Source organism: Salmo trutta, chromosome 12, assembly GCF_901001165.1.
Source record: "Salmo trutta chromosome 12, fSalTru1.1, whole genome shotgun sequence".
Classification (NCBI taxonomy): Eukaryota; Metazoa; Chordata; class Actinopteri; order Salmoniformes; family Salmonidae; genus Salmo; species Salmo trutta.
In genome coordinates, this window is record NC_042968.1 from 6,272,014 (window position 1) to 6,288,971 (window position 16,958).

The 16,958-nt window shown below is 42.5% G+C and overlaps 1 protein-coding gene across 7 annotated transcripts in view; it reads left to right on the top strand.

Annotated features, from left to right (window-relative positions):
* The first annotated feature begins 14,980 nt into the window (after positions 1 to 14,980).
* The window catches only part of LOC115202833 (serine/threonine-protein kinase BRSK2), a 168,971-nt gene continuing 166,993 nt past the window's right edge, over positions 14,981 to 16,958 (top strand). For all 7 annotated transcript variants that reach the window (XM_029766887.1, XM_029766888.1, XM_029766891.1 and 4 more), the window contains exon 1: positions 14,981 to 15,418. In XM_029766887.1, the coding sequence (XP_029622747.1) occupies positions 15,328 to 15,418 (91 nt within the window). In that variant the 5' untranslated portion in view covers positions 14,981 to 15,327. The remainder of the gene's footprint in view (positions 15,419 to 16,958) is intronic.

Genomic DNA, 16,958 nt, shown 5'->3' on the forward strand with positions numbered 1-16,958 from the left:
GGTACTGTCACGTCCTGACCAGTAAAAGGGGTCATATGTAATTGTAGTTGGTCAGGGCGTGGCGGGGGGTTGTTTGTTTTGTGTGTTTTGGGGTTTTTGGTTCTAGGGGTTTTTGGTTCTAGTTTTCTATTTCTATCTTTCCTTTTCTATGTGTGGCCAAGTATGGCTTCCAATCAGAGGCAGGATGTCTTTCATTGTCTCTGATTGGAAGCCATACTTAGGCAGCCTGTTTTTCCTGTGTCTTTGTGGGTGGTTATTTTCTGTATTGCCTGTGTGCCTTATGGAACTGTTTCATCGTCTGTTTATTTTGTTTTGAGGTGTTCTTTGTAATAAAGTAAGAAGATGAGCACTAACCCGCTGCATTTTGGTCACCGTTCATCGATGCTTGTGACACATGTCCCCTCATTTCATTCATTATAATCTAAATGGCAAAACTGATCCTAGGTCAGCACTCCTTTATTCAGGTTAGCTAGTCTCTGAGATAAACTCTATTTTTTAAGACACCTGGGTACTGTATACAGTACTGTAAGTATACTTGTTCTAAGCAGAACAAGTCCACTCCTAGTAGATGGTATTGTAGTTTCTGACAGTTCTCTCCAACAGTCTACCTTCTCAGCAGTAAATGATTAGACTTGGTTAGCCAGGTGAGTAGTGCATTTTCTGGCGGATCGATAACTTCCAACTCATCAATGAAGTGCTGTGGGGAGTAGAAAAGCAGAATCAGGTGGACCTAAGAGACCAGACTGGGTATTGTTGGTTTTCCCCAAGCAGACAGAACCTCTGTATATGTGTTAGACTGTTAACTAGACAAGACTCAGCAGCAGCATACTCCTGTGTGTATCCCCTAGGCATCAGCATAGCCATATGTTACTGTTCTGAACACACACACAAATATGTGCACACACACCTACTGTACACACTAGCATACATGTACGTGTGAGAGCACAAACACATGCATCCACACACAGACACTCGCACGCACACACGCACGCACGCACGCACACACACACGTGTGATCTGTGATGTGTGGATGCGTCCATGAGGAGGTGGGATGTGTGACATGGCAGCTGTTATTGTGTTGGGTTGACGGATACTGGTGAAACACACAGGATGACCTACACTCTTAAAAAGAAGGTGCTATCTAGAACCTAAAAGGGTTCTTCGGCTGTCCCCATAGGAAAACCGTTTTTGCTTCCAGGTAGAACTCTTTTGGTTCCAAGTACAACCATTTTGTTTTCCATGTAGCAGAAGGGTTCTACCTGGAACCAAAAAGGGTTCAACAGAAAAACCCTTTGGAACCCTCTTTTCTAAGAGTTTCCACCTCCATGTTTGACGGTGGGGAGAACCCTGTCCTCTGTCGTTGTGCTTAAGTAGCTCCTATATCTCCCCTACCCTCCTTTTGTATACACACACACACACACACACACACACACACACACACACACACACACACACACACACACACACACACACACACACACACACACACACACACACACACACACACACTCTTGTTAGGATGCTAATTTATTCCCCTGAGACCATCAGCTAAACAAAGACACCCACTGAACCCTGTAAACTATACATATAAGTAAGCCTATGTAAACAACTATTGAACCGGCAGCACCACTGAAGGAATGAATACCTGAATTGCACTGCTTAGCACTAATTTCAGAACCTTGTGGTAATTTTTCAAAACTCTAGACACAAAACTCAAAACGGTCATCACTTGTAACACAGGCTGTCCAATGTTCAAAAGATTTCATTGTGCATTCATATCTTTAAAGAAACCTTGCACTTGCAGAATCATTGGTTCAAATAACTCATTTCTTATGAAATACCATAGGAACATTCATTTAGATCACCCACACACAAGATACCGATAGTTTCACTGTGTAGTTGTTCGTACAATTATTAAATAATGAAGTACAAAATATGTGATACATGTTTCATTATGCTACTACACGTAAATACACACTGTAAAAGGACTAGGACTATAGCCACAGTGGAATCATTGAACAAAATATGAAATTTATTGATGAAATACAATAAAATCACAACATAGGTTTCTTTGAATCAAAGCAAAAATAAAGTGAGGGAAAAAAGTATTTGATCCCCTGCTGATTTTGTACGTTTGCCCACTGACAAAGAAATGATCAGTCTCAAATTAACCTACAATTTTAATGGTAGGTTAATTTGAACAGTGAGAGACAGAATAACAAAAAAAAATCCATAAAAACACATGTCAACATTTTTATAAATTAATTTGCATTTTAATGAGGGAAATAAGTATTTGACCCCCTCTCAATCAGAAAGATTTCTGGCTCCCAGGTGTCTTTTATACAGGTAACGAGCTGAGATTAGGAGCACACTCTTAAAGGGAGTGCTCCTAATCTCATCTTGTTACCTGTATAAAAGACACCTGTCCACAGAAGCAATCAATCAATCAGATTCCAAACTCTCCACAATGGCCAAGACCAAAGAGCTCTCTAAGGATGTCAGGGACAAGATTGTAGACCTACACAAGCCTGGAATGGGCTACAAGACCATCGCCAAGCAGCTTGGTAAGAAGGTGACAACATTTGGTGCGATTATTCGCAAATGGAAGAAACACAAAATAACTGTCAATATCCCTCGGCCTGGGGCTCCATGCAAGATCTCACCTCGTGGAGTTGCAATGATCATGAGAACGGTGAGGAATCAGCCCAGAACTTCACGGGAGGATCTTGTCAATGATCTCAAAGCAGCTGGGACCATAGTCAACAAGACAACAATTGGTAACACACTACGCCATGAAGGACTGAAATCCTGCAGCGCCAGCAAGGTCCCCCTGCTCAGTGAAAGCACATATACATGCCCGTCTGAAGTTTGCCAATGAACATCTGAATGATTCAGAGGACAACTGGGTGAAAGTGTTGTGGTCAGATGAGACCAAAATGGAGCTCTTTGGCATCAACTCAACTCGCCATGTTTGGAAGAGGAGGAATGCTGCCTATGACCCCAAGAACATCATCCCCACCGTCAAACATGGAGGTGGAAACATTATGCTTTGGGGGTGTTTTTCTACTAAGGGGACAGGACAACTTCACCGCATCAAAGGGACGATGGACGGGGCCATGTACCATCAAATCTTGGGTGAGAACCTCCTTCCCTCAGCCAGGGCATACCCATCGTGGATGGGTATTCCAGCATGACAATGACCCAAAACACACGGCCAAGGCAACAAAGGAGTGGCTCAAGAAGAAGCACATTAAGGTCCTGGAGTGGCCTAGCCCGTCTCCAGACCTTAATCCCATAGCAAATCTGTGGAGGGAGCTGAAAGTTCGAGTTGCCAAACGTCAGCCACGAAACCTTAATGACTTGGAGAAGATCTGCAAAGAAGAGTGGGACAAAATCCCTCCTGAGATGTGTGCAAACCTGGTGGCCAACTACAAGAAACGTCTGACCTCTGTGATTACCAACAAGGGTTTTGCCACCAAGTACTAAGTCATGTTTTGCAGAGGGGTCAAATACTTATTTCCCTCATTAAAATGCAAATCATTTTATAACATTTTTGACATGCGTTTTTCTGGATTTTTTTGTTGTAATTCTGTCTCTCACTGTTCAAATAAACCTACCATTAAAATTATAGACTGATCATTTCTTTGTCAGTGGGCAAACACAAAATCAGCAGGGGATCAAATACTTTTTTCCCTCACTGTAATTAGCTACAAAAAAAGAAAAAAACGACAGTAAAAGATCAACTGCAGTGTTCCTCACCTGGCTTACTGTAAAAAGCAAAACAAAGGATTGATTACTGTACTTCTATATTTTCCTCAACCCTGTCTTGTGGATTTGGCCATAGGTTCTCATCCACATCACAATGGACGTTTTCATTAGCTAAACATCTTGGGAAGAATCTTCGGGCGAATCCAGGCCTGACACTGGTCTGCCGTGATGTCATTGAATGCGTCATCCATGGCCTGGAGAAAGGTGGCTTGTTCGTGAGGGCGCCTATCATATAACTTCCACCTCCATGTGGAGAAAAATTCCTCAATCGGGTTAAGGAAAGGAGAGTATGGGGGTAAGTACAGGGTGGTAAATTGTGGATGAGCCTGAAACCATGCTTGCACCATTTGAGCATGGTGGAACCTGACATTATCCCACACAATGACATAGGTCATGCCATCAGCTCTACAGACCTGATTTAGCTCATCAAGGAAGGTTACATTCGAACAGCGAATCATGTGGCTGCCTGCAACTCAATATACAGAGTATATAGAGTAGAGAGCTTTAGATGTTGTTCGACCAAACATTAGAACAGGCAAGATGAGTAATCTAAGCAACTTTGACCGTGGTATGATTGTTGATGCCACACATGGTGATTCCAGCATCTCAGAAACAGCTGCCCTCCTGGGATTTTTACACACTACAGTCTCCAGAGTTTACAGAGAGTGATGCGATAAACAAAACACATTCAGTGTGCGACATTTCTGTGTGCAAAAACACCTTGTTAATGAGAGAGGTCAGAGGAGAATATCCAGACTCATTCAAGCTAACAGAAAGGCCACAAATGCTCAAATAACAGCTGTTTAAAACATTGGTGTGCAGAATGGCATCTCTTAACATACAACACCATGAATAAATCAGGCTGTTGTGGAGGCAAAAGGGGGTCCTAACCAGTACTAGAAAGGTGTACCTAATAAAGTGGCCATGTCAGTGTACAGTAATGTTAAATCTGAAAACATGGTCTGGAAAAGTGGTACATGGGACCATAGAAACAGTGTCTGATAAAGAATAATGATGAAATATTACATCCATAAATAATGTAGTCCATTTGGTTCATGTTCCACGGTAATTAATTTCAATGGATCTCGTTATCCTGAAACTTTCATGATATAAACATGGAATATTGTTTGTCAGTTTCCATAAAACTATGCATTAAGAGTAATGCAACAGTTACTTATCATTTTGAGCAGTTGTATCAATTGATAGTTAGATCATTGTAATGAAATGAATAGACAGTCATTTCAGATGTAATGTGTGAATTGCATTTTGAAATGGTAATACTTTGATGTTAAGTTGGGTCATTTTCAACGGGTGATTTTAGTTCAATGAACAAATGATCTTGGCTTTATGTGTATTGTATTCAAGCAATTGGAAAAAGTGTTAGAGTTTTGCAAAATTAGCATTTTGATCGTTGGCTGTGAGTTTTGTGTCTAGAGTTTTGAAAAATGACATCAAGGTTCCGAAATTAGTGCCAAAGTGATTCTAAAAAACTGTATCATGATGCCCTTTCAGGGTCTGTCTGTGATTCAAATGAGTGGTTTGGTGAATGTGTTCTCTCATCACCATATAACAGATGTGTCTTCACCGTTCACTGTCAATAACAGAAGATTTTCTTGAGCTGGCCCTTTTTAGGTTAAGATAAAACAATAAACCAATACTTATTGTGTCAGAGAGCAAAGAGAAACCCAACTTGATATCAATTCAAACACGGTTCCTTGGAGTTTTCTTTACCTTTATTTAACTAGGCAAGTCAGTTAAGAACAAATTCTTATTTTCAATGACGGCCTAGGAACAATGGGTTAACAGCCTTGTTCAGGGGCAAAACAACAGATTTTTACCTTGTCAGCTCAGGGATTTGATCTTGCAACCGTTCAGTTACTAGTCCAATGCTCTAACCACTAGGCTACCTGCCGCAGTACAGGAGAATGTTGGTCTACCTTGTCTTGAAAATGTCTGGTTATTGTGTTTGATTGAATAAGGGTCTTTGAGTGCTTTGAGTTTCCCAACAGACTTAGGTAACTCTGAAAATCACGTTGTCCCTTTTTTAGTCTGGTAAGTGATGATATGTAACAACCTGCCTCAGGGAAATGAGTTGAAGGAGATGAAAGGAGAGAGACAGACAGAAATAGAAAGAGAGTTACGAGAGAAAGACAGTCCGTCAATGAGAGAAAGAGATAGAGGGAGAGATAGAGAGAGACAGCTCAACAGTATTGTGTACAGTTTAACAGGAGAGGCTGGGGGAAACTTTAAGAGCAGAGAGGGTTGTCCATTATTTAATTTCCGTGTATTAACTTAATAGGCTGGTTCCTCGTAGGGATGGACAAATGGGACGCAGAACAACATTGTGACAATAATATTATAAAATTGTTGGATTATGTGTGTGTGTTTGTTTAAATGTTTTGATGTTTCCCAGGACTCCCAGGAAAACAGTGATGACTGTTGCTGGACTATGTTGGTAAAAGTGGGTAAAAACGCAGTATGTCTGTGTTTTACCGAACAGTGCAAACCGACACGGGCCCATATTCAGAATCATAAAGCATTCTGGAGTAGGAGTGCTGATTTAGGATCGGTTTTGCTTTTTAGATCATAATGAATGAGATTACATGAATAGGAGCGACCTAATGCTGGGTCAGCATTGAGATGCTTTATGAATATGGGTCCAGATAAGAAGAAATAGGTCAGCCAAAGAGGTGGTACTGTGGTATTCCTATCAGAGAGGTGAGTGCTGATACCATGTTCTGTCCTTGTCCTAATAACTGCAATGTTAGCAGGTGTTTTGGTGGGGAAATTCTCTCATTGGGGGAGCCTGGTTTCACTTAACCCCTGTCTTTATTTGTGTTGTGTTGAGTTGAGTTGTGTTGTTTTGAATTTTGCTGTGCTATTCTGTGTCGTGCTTTGCTATGCTATGATGTGCTTTGTTGTGTGGTGCTGTGCTGTGCTGTGATTTGTTGTGTTGTGCTGTTCTGTGATGTGCTGTGTTGTAATGTGCTGCGTTGTACTGTGTTTTGTTATTTGTCGTGCAAAATTGTGGGGAGATATTTTCTCCGTTAGGCCTATAGTTCCGGCTTGAAATATGTCACTGGAGCTTATGTTGGCCTGACAGCCATAATAGAGCTGACTAATGCAGAAATAGACTGCAGGCTAAGCCTCCACTAGCACTAGATGCCTCTAAATGTCAGAGACTGGAACTGATGTTTTTGCTGTATCTAATACTGTATGTGCATACTGTGCCTTTACACTGCCATTCACGTGTTCATGTCTCTGCTCTGATCAGTCACAAGATACATTTTTGCTCCCATTTTATTTACAGAGGGAATGGCCACAGAACTTTCTAGAGTAAACACGGAACTATCACCCCAAACTCAAAGTGTTGTGTACTATCTCAAATGTGTCAGACGTCATTCTGTCGTAGGCAGTCACAGAGGTTTTTAAAACAATATTCTATTTTTGACTGCAGTTGATAATTCCTTAGCTCTTGCTCAGTAAAAAAGGCTGTTGCTGCTCATGTTTACACTCTTTGAAAAATAAAAGGTTCTATCCAGAACCTAAAAGGGTTCTTCGGCTGTCCCCATAGAAAATCCTTTTGAAGAACCCTTTTTGGTTCCAGATAGAACCCTTTTGGTTCCAGGCATAATTATTTTGGGTTCCATGTAGAACCTTACCACAGAGGGTTCTACATGGAATCTAAAAAGGGTTCTACCTGGAATCAAAAAGGGTTCTACCTGGAACCAAAAAGGGTTATCATATGGGGATAACTGAAGAACCCTTTTGGAACCCTTTTCTAAGACTGTAGAAGTGACTAAAATATGTCTGTGGGTGCTGTTGCCTGTGGGAGTTTGGCTCTGACGTGATGGCTGGAAGACTCACTGAATTGCCTCTGGTGCTAATGGCCTGTTCACACACTAATCATTAAGTGTGGGTGACGTGGGGTGCAAGGAAAGAGATGGAGGGTAGGGGAGCGAGGAATTGATCGAGGGAGAGAAATGGAGGGAGAGAGAATGAAGGAGTGAGGGAGAGAATGGGAGGAAGGGATCGAGGGACAGAGATGAAGGGATGGAGAGACAGAGATGCACGGGAGAGGCCACAGGATGGAGGGATGTAGAGAGGTGAAGGGATGGAGAGAGAGAGATGGAAGGGTGGAGGTGAGATGCCGAAAGATGGAGGGATGTCGAGAGATGAAGAGATGGAGAGAGAGAGATGAAGGGCTGGAGGGGAGAGGTTGAGGGAGAGATGTAGAGAGATGGAGAGGTGGTGGGGAGCGGAGGAAGAAAGATGTAGGGAGAAAGCGAGAGGGGAGGGGAGAAGGGGTGGTGGGAGAGGAAAGGAGAGATTAATGTGTGGAGAGATGTAGGAGAGAGGGGGGAGGTGAAGAGAGAGAGAGAGAGAGACAGACAGAGGGGTCAGGCAGGGGGTCAGTGTGTTTGCTAGAGTGTGACAGCTAGAGAAAAAACAAGCATGCTCTTTGCTGTCTACAGCAATTAGTCTCAGCTAACAGTGTTCCTCAGCACCTGTGATCTCTCACTGGTTGGACCATGCTCTGATAAAACTTTTTTTTTCACTCAAATCAATACATCACCTTTATTTGGACTTCATAGCACTTTGTACAACATCATTTGTCACAATCTGTTTGACAAAAAAAGAGCAAGTGTGGCTTCTGTATAGACTACATGTACAGTATATATATACAGCCAACAGTACTGTGTAATTTAGTATCCACAATAAATGACGTACATGTACACTCTTAGAAAAGAAGGTGCTACCTAGAACCATAACTGGTTATTCAATAGTCCTCTAAGGAAATCCTCTGAAAATGGAAAATGTCATATTTTTGGTTAATGGAACCCTTTCACCACTAAAAATGTTCAGTACAGCCTGGTCTCATAGACTAGACGTAACATGGTAAAGAAAATATCCCTAACCCCTAGCCTAGCTAATGTTAGCCACCTAGCCACCTAGCTAGAATTCATAACATATCTTATGTTTTGCAACTTCGTAACATTTAGTATGTTTTGTTAATTCGTAACATATTGTATGCTTTGCAAATTTGTTACATATAATAGGAATTGTAATTCGTAACATATGATACAAAATGGACATCCACAAATTAATACATACCATATGAAACATAACATATAATTTGTTTTTTACCTTAATTTAACTAGGCAAGTCAGTTAATAACAAATTCTTATTTTCAATGACTGCCTAGGAACAATGGGTTACCTGCCTTGTTCAGGGGCAGAACAACAGATTTTGTACCTTGTCAGCTCGGGGATTACGATCTTGCAAACTTTCGGTTACTAGTCCAACGCTCTAACCACTAGGCTACGCTGCCGCCACACGCTGTCTCGAATTTTCGTACAGAATAATAAATGCTCTGAAATCAGTAGAACCATTTTCCCCACCCAAGAGTTCTACATGGAACCAAAAAGGGTTCTCCTGTAGGGACAAAACAAATAACCCTGTAAATGTTTAAGAGTGTACTGTAGGCATATTACAATAGATTTTATTGGTGCAGTGTATTTCAGAGGGGTTGTCTACAAATGTAATTCCAGCATTTTAACAGATTAGACACCTGGACTCCACAATGATTATGGATACAAACATCCCCTTGGAGATTACTAGTGGCAGAGCCTTCCGGGCGATTCCACACCAGCGGGAGTGGAAAATATTTTTGGTATCTCAGATTGTTTTAGCGTTTCTCACGTAGAAACTTATTTGGGGGGAATGATGTTATAAATGCTTTTTTCATTTGTATCACAAACCATTTTTAAGAGAATCATGATGAAGTGGCATTTTTTTCCCTTTTTAGACATATACATACCTCCTGACCCTATGATCTGTGAACCGTTCATGATTACAGACAACATCTTGGTGTAATTACACTCCGAATAGTGTGCTCTAAAGTATGTATTGCCTCTGAAATAAAAATCTTCACATTCATTTATTTAACATTAAAAAAATATGAATATCTCAAAACAACTCTTTTTGATTTTGTTCATTTTCAGACACATTCTTTGAAAAAAAAATATACTCTATAAATACATAACATTTACAGAGTGGGCTCTCCGCTAATTCTGAAGGTATGATACATTTTATGAGCACCACAAACATTGTGAATGGGAAACACCCTATGCTAGTGACATGCTGAATGTGCAATCCTAAAGTAGGGATGTGATTGGTTAGTGACCTATAATGTAAATTTCTATGTATAAAATGGGCCATATCATTAAAAGTATCAGAACACACTGTGACGCGTTTGAAGACTATATTGTTACAAACAATATCTCTACAAATAAGCGAAATAAATCAAGGTTGTTTGAGATATTAATACGTTTAATGTTGAATAAATGAATGTGAAAATGTGTCTTTCAGAATCTAGAAATACTCCATATTTGAGAAAACACTATAAGGAGTATAACAACACCAAATTGTTGTCCGTATCATGCATGGTTCACATATCATAGGGTCTTACAGTTCTGAAAAGGCCTTAAGATTGCCAATTTCAGCATGATTTTCAAAAAGAAATTGTCATACAAATGTAAAAAGCATGTTAAACATTCTTCCTCCCATTGAAGTTTATATGTGAGAATTGCCAGAGCAATCTGTGGAGTGGAATCGCCCTTCCAGTCAGGATTAAGGGATTCATACTAAAAATGACCCCATGGCTATAGTGTTGCTTGGTGTTGTCCGACACAGTTAAGGTATGATGTTGCCTTTTACCTCAAGCTTTCAGTCCATTCAAAGTGTATTATGATTGATGCTCCCTGATGATGGCTGTATGTCCTAATATGGACACCGAAAAGGGTGGGTTTTTGCCTTCAATTTCCATTGTCCTCCAAGCGTGGCTGAATATCCCCTATCCATCCTGTTGGCATGGACCCGTGTTTTGTCAAATCATGTATCCATCCATAAGGGATCATAACACGGGGGGGATCATGTCCTCAGTGAGGACATATTGCGCCGTAACATACATTTAAGAGAAAGCACATGATGGATCCCTCTCATAGATACGGGTCGGGGGATGGGTCACAAATAATTAACAGGAAGTGGTTTGAGTGAAAGCTCTCTTGTGAGAATGCATCTGAGGCCCCTTCCTTTGTTAGCAACTGAGGTGGGGGAGGACTGGGAGAATGGGGGGAGGGGGAAGAGAGGAGAGGAGAGGGGGGAAGCCCCATCTGTCACAGAGCTGGCTGGGTCAGTACTTTTGTTGTTCAGGAGTGATGAGATAGATAGATGTGTGGTGTGTATGTGTATGTCTCTCTCTCTCTGTGTGTGTGTGTGTGTGTGTGTGTGTGTGTGTGTGTGTGTGTGTGAGGAGAGATGGTAGTCAACACCATGAAGTAGGGACCAACCTCTAGTTTAATCAAGCCCTCTGGTTTAATCAAGTGACCCAGTGTTACGCACACAAATGCATCAGGGCCTGCTCCACAAACATGTGCATGCATGCACACACGAGAGCACACACACACATATACACACACACACACACACACACACACACACACACACACACACACACACAAACATCTAGTGAAAATATGTATTATATATATATATATATATATATATATATATATATATATATTTATTTATTTATTTATTGGTGGCATCATTATTTCCATAGGATCTCTTAAAAAAAATGTTTTTCACCAAACATTTCAACCCATCAGCGACATAAGAAAAAATGGAGGCCTTGATGCAGAGGTAGAGAGACCCTATAATGGAAAAGTGGGCGTATGGAAAAGGAGGAGTATGGTGGGGTGCCTTGTAAGAATTCACCGCCGAGTAGGTAAACCACTAATTCCCTCTGTATTATTAGCCAACGCGCAATCATTGGAAAACAAACTGGACGATCTACGATTAAGACTATCCTACCAACATTAAAACTGTAATATCTTATGTTTCACCAAGACGTGGCTGAACGACGACATGGATAGTATAGCGCTGGCTGGCTTCTCCGTGTATGGGCAGGACAGAGCAGCTAAGTCTGATAAGATGAGGGGTGGGGGTGTGTGTCTATTTAATAACTGTCAATAACTGCTAGTGCGCGATGACTAATATAAAGAAGTCTCGAGGTGTTGCTCGCCTGATGTAGAATACCTCATGATAAGCTGTAGACCGCAATACCAAGAGAGTTCTCATCTATATTATTCGTAGCCGTCTATTTACCACCACAAAGCGATGCTGGAACTAAGATCACACTCAACGAGCTGTATAAGGCCATAAGCAAACAAGAAAATGATCATCCAAAAGCAATGCTTCTAGTGGCCAGGGACTTTAATGCAGGCAAACTTAAATCCATTTTACCTAATTTCTACCAGCATGTCACATGTGCAACCAGAGGAAAAAAAACTAGATCAACTTTACTCCACACCCCGAGAAGCATACAAAGCTCTCACTTGCCCTCCATTTGACAAATCTGATCATAATTCTATCCTCCTGGTTCCTGCTTACAAGCAAAAAAACTAAAGCAAGAAGTAACAGTGACTCGCTCAACACGGAATTAGTCAGATGGCGCAGATGCTACGCAACAGGACTGTTTTGCTAGCAGAGACTGGAATATGTTTCGGGATTCATCCAATGGCATTGAGGAGTATACTACTTCAGTCAACGGCTTCATTAATAAGTGCATCAACGATGTTGTCTCCACAGTGACCGTATATACATTTCCCAACCAGAAGCCATGGATTACAGGCAAAATCCCTACCGAGCTAAAGGCTAGAGCTGCCGCTTTCAAGGAGCTTATAAGAAATCCTGCTATGCCCTCAAACAAACAATCAAACAGGCAAAGCGTCAATACAGGGCTGAGATTAAATCCTACTACACCGGCTCTGACGCTAGTTGGATGTGGCAGGGTTTGAAAAATATTACGGACTACAAAGGGAAACCCAGCAGCGACCTGGCCAGTGACGCGAGCCTTCTAGATGAGCTAAATGCCTTTTATGCTCGCTTCGAGGCAAGCAACACTGAAGCATGCATGAGAGCAGCAGCTGTTCCAGGTGTGATCACGCTCTCCGTAGCCGATGTGAGCAAGACCTTTAAACAGCTCAACATTCACAAAGACGCGGGGACAGACAGACTACCAGGTCGTGTTCTCAAAGCATGCGTGGACCATCTGGCAAGTGTCTTCTCTGACATTTTCAACCTCTCCCTGACCGAGTCTGTAAAAACTACATGTTTCAAACAGACCACCATAGTCCCTGTGCCCAAGAAAGTGAAGGTAACCTGCCGAAATGATTACCGCCCCGTAGCACTCACTCACGTAGTCATGAAGTGCTTTGAAAGGCTGGTCCTGGCTCACATCAACACCATCATGCCGGAAACCCTAGACCCACTCCAATTCGCAATTCGCAACAGGTCCTCAGATGACCAAAATCTCAATCGCACTCCACACTGCCCTTTCCCACCTGGACAAAAGGAACACCTATGTGAGAATGCTGTTCATTGGCTATAGCTCAGCGTTTAACACCATAGGGCCCACAAAGCTCATCACTAAGCTAAGGACCCTGGGACTAAACATCTCCCTATGTAACTTGATCCTGGACTGGATCCGGGCCTCCCCCAGGTGGTAAGGGCAGGCAACAACACATCTGCCACGCTGATCCTCAACACCGGGGCCCTTCAGGGGTGCGTGCTTAGTCCCCTCCTGTACTCCCTGTTCACACACGACTGCATGGTCAAGCACGACTCCAACACCATCCTCCAACACCATCCTCACCGACAATGATGAGACAGCCTATAGGGAGGACACCAACCTCTCCCTCAAGGTGAGCAAGACAAGGGAGCTGATTGTGGACTACAGGAAATGGAGGGCCAAACAGGCCCCCATTAACGTCGACGGGGCTGAAGTGGGTCCCCAGATCCTCAATTATTTTTTACAGCTGCACCATCGAGAGCATCCTGACCGGTTGCATCACCGCCTGGTATGGCAACTGCTCGGCGTCTGACTCTAAGGCACTACAGAGGGTAGTGCATACGGCCCAGTACATCACTGGGGCCAAGCTTTCTGACATCCAGGACCTTTATACTTGGCGTGTCAAATGGAGCCCCAAAAAATTGTCAAAGACTCCAGTCACCCAAGTCATGGACTGTTCTCTGTGCTACCACAGGGCAAGCAGTACTGGAGTGCCAAGTCTAAGACAAAAGGCTCCTTATCAACTTCTACCCCCAAGCTATTAGACTGCTGAACAATTAATCAAATGGCCACATGGACTATTTACTTTGACCCCCCCTGTTTTTACACTACTGCTACTTGCTGATATTATCTATGCATAGTCACTTTACAAATTACCTTGAGTAACCTGTCCCCCCCCCACATTGACTAGGTACTGGTATCCCCTGTATATAGCCTCATTACTCTTATGTACTTTTCTTGTGTTACTGATTTATTTTATTTTCACTTTAGTTAATTTAGTAAACATTTTCTTAACTCTATTTCTTGAACTGCATTGTTGGTTAAGGGCTTGTAAGTAAGCATTTCACGGTAAGGTCTACACCTCTTGTACTCGGCACATTTGGGAAATATAATGTGATCTGATTTGATGAGCGAGGGAAGACAGGAAGTGCCAGTGAAGGTGTGAGAAGGTAGACCTGGGGAAGATGTTACTGGTGATTTAGGAGGAGGAGTGGGGAGAAGGAGGAGGAGAGGTTGGGACATGGGGGACACAACCTGTACAGATGCTCAGACTGACATCAAAGTACTAAAGCAGCCATGAAGTAGTCTCTGAGGTGGAGCGACTGACAGGGAGCCAGCGAGGTAGGCTATGGTAGCTACAGAGTGTTGCTAATACACCTAATCAGAAAGCCACTTGTTGTATTGGGTAAAGACAAGACAAGATTTAGGAAATGTTTTGTCACCAACTCTCTTTGCTGGTCACTATTCTATTACATAGTTGGTTTGTCAATGTTAATCACTTTTGTGAATATTTACAAATATGCTTGGCAAATACTAAGAGGCTGCTGCGCCGATTCCCCCCGTAATGCTATTCTGTCACTTCGACCTGAATTAAATGAATGGATTCCTTTACCTGGCCCGGGTTACCCCGGTGGAAGGGGTTTAAACCGGTTGAAAAGTGATTGCATTGCGTTCTGATTCCCCGCTTTCGCCCGGTGACGTGCCTGGTCAACCAGCCCCTTCGTTGTGCGCATGCGTATTCATACAGCTCAGACGTTGGCGTCAGTCAGCACTAAAACACTATCCGGTTAGATTGCCCCGTCAACGGGTTGTGCCAAAGCTGTGTTCACCGCGCCTCGCTTCCTCTCCACAATACGAACACGGACGAAAAGAACACCATGTTATCCAGATTTAAAGACGCTACATTTCAGCAGTGAAAAGAGGAGGTAGAGACCAGAGGGGAGTGAACTAACAAAATAGGTTAGAAAGGGACCCAGAGAAGAGAGAATCCCACCGACCATCTGCGTGAGGCGAGAGAGAGGAGGCCAACCAGAGAGCAGCAGCCGACTGCGCTGTGGAATAACCTACGGTTTCCGTTGATTTGAAACGAGAATTTTGAATTGTATTTTATTATTCTGCGAGACATTTGACTAAATTCCCACACAATGTCATCTTCTGGCAAAGACAACAGCGCACACTATATGAACTATGTGGGACCTTATCGTTTGGAAAAGACCCTCGGCAAAGGACAGACAGGTTAGTCCTTGTCGCTGGTCTAAACGTGGATGATGTGAACGCACTGGTTGTCGTTTATGGGTTATGCTGACATGGGCTAGGACATATGGGCTACTATGTAGGTTATTGCGGGTTTGGTGGATTTGATTTAGGGTGCATCACTGACGTGCGGGCTGGTTACTTCTAGTTCCCACGAATTGCTTTTGACTCATTGCATCAATCGGGGTTGGGACTGTGCACCTGAATGTCTTATGTGGATTATCCTCAAATTCTACATCATAATAAAAGGGAATAAACTGGTCCGCCCTATAGCCTAGTCAGCTGGCTTCAGTTGGGCGACATGTAGTCCACACGGCTTACGTGTGATTGTTGAAATATAATAATAATATCCCTTTAATCCTCATTGCCAGACGACGGGAAGATGGTGTCGCAATGTTGTATGTTGTGGTTTTGTTACATTGTAGCGTGTCGCCTTCTTCGAACACCCACACATTTGTCGGTTACAGTGTTGCATTGGGGAAGCCTGCGCTGATATCTGCCAAATGAGATAGGGCAAGCTACTGCACTGCACAAGGCTGCTGTACCAGCGGTATGGTTTCACTGTCAGTCCCTGCAATGACAAGCACTAGCACCTATCCGTGCAATTGCTTCTGCAATTACAAATAATTTTAATCCCAAACCACACGCATGGGATGAATTGTATTTTATTAACGAAAGATTGACGTAGTCTAGTGATTTCCTGATACCCTATTTGTATCCTGCTAAAGCAGTTTGATTAAAATAAATAGCATCCCCAAAACCAATAGGCAATGATCTGGGTACCTCTGTCATGTGGGTACCACTGTCATAGGCTATAGGCTACTTTTTTGAAAGGTCTTAAAAGAAAACCAATTGTGTGTGCCCCCCATCATCTCTCATTCTCTTCTGGGCGCGCAATGTCAAGTGCGCCTATAGAGTGGTCTCAATCAAACGATCCATAGCCTATTGGCTATAGGCTACAAAGTCCATGCTCAGAGAAGCACAGAGCAAAGTTATAATTCTAAGATGGCTGCTGGGATGGTGTAAATAAAACAAGGCTGCATTACACACTGCAATGGATATTCCAACCCTGAGCTCTCGCTGATCCCCAAACATGTGTGTGCTGCCTAACCAATGCTGTACAGCGTAGGCCTACAGTGGAAGTTCAGGAGGAGAGTCAAATAATTATTTCGAAAATAATGATGGTCTAGTCCAAAAAATGCATTATCTTGCGTGCGGACTAGCTTATAGCCTATGTACTGTTTCGTTTGAGAAGGAAAGGTGGAAGATGAGGAGAACCGGAAGCCAACTTTGATAGCTTGCTACTACTATAATTGATTTTAATAAAAACGATATGTTTGTTGCCCATGTTGCATTTATCAGAGTTATTGACCTCACAAGAAGCCAGATTCGAGCAACTTACATTGTGGTGCTGAAACTTGAAGCAGCAGCCTCGGCAAAATGAATTGAAAATGGACAGCTCATGGTGCTGAAAGTAGGAAAAATCGAGTAGGCATAATTCATTTAAACCATTATCAATTTA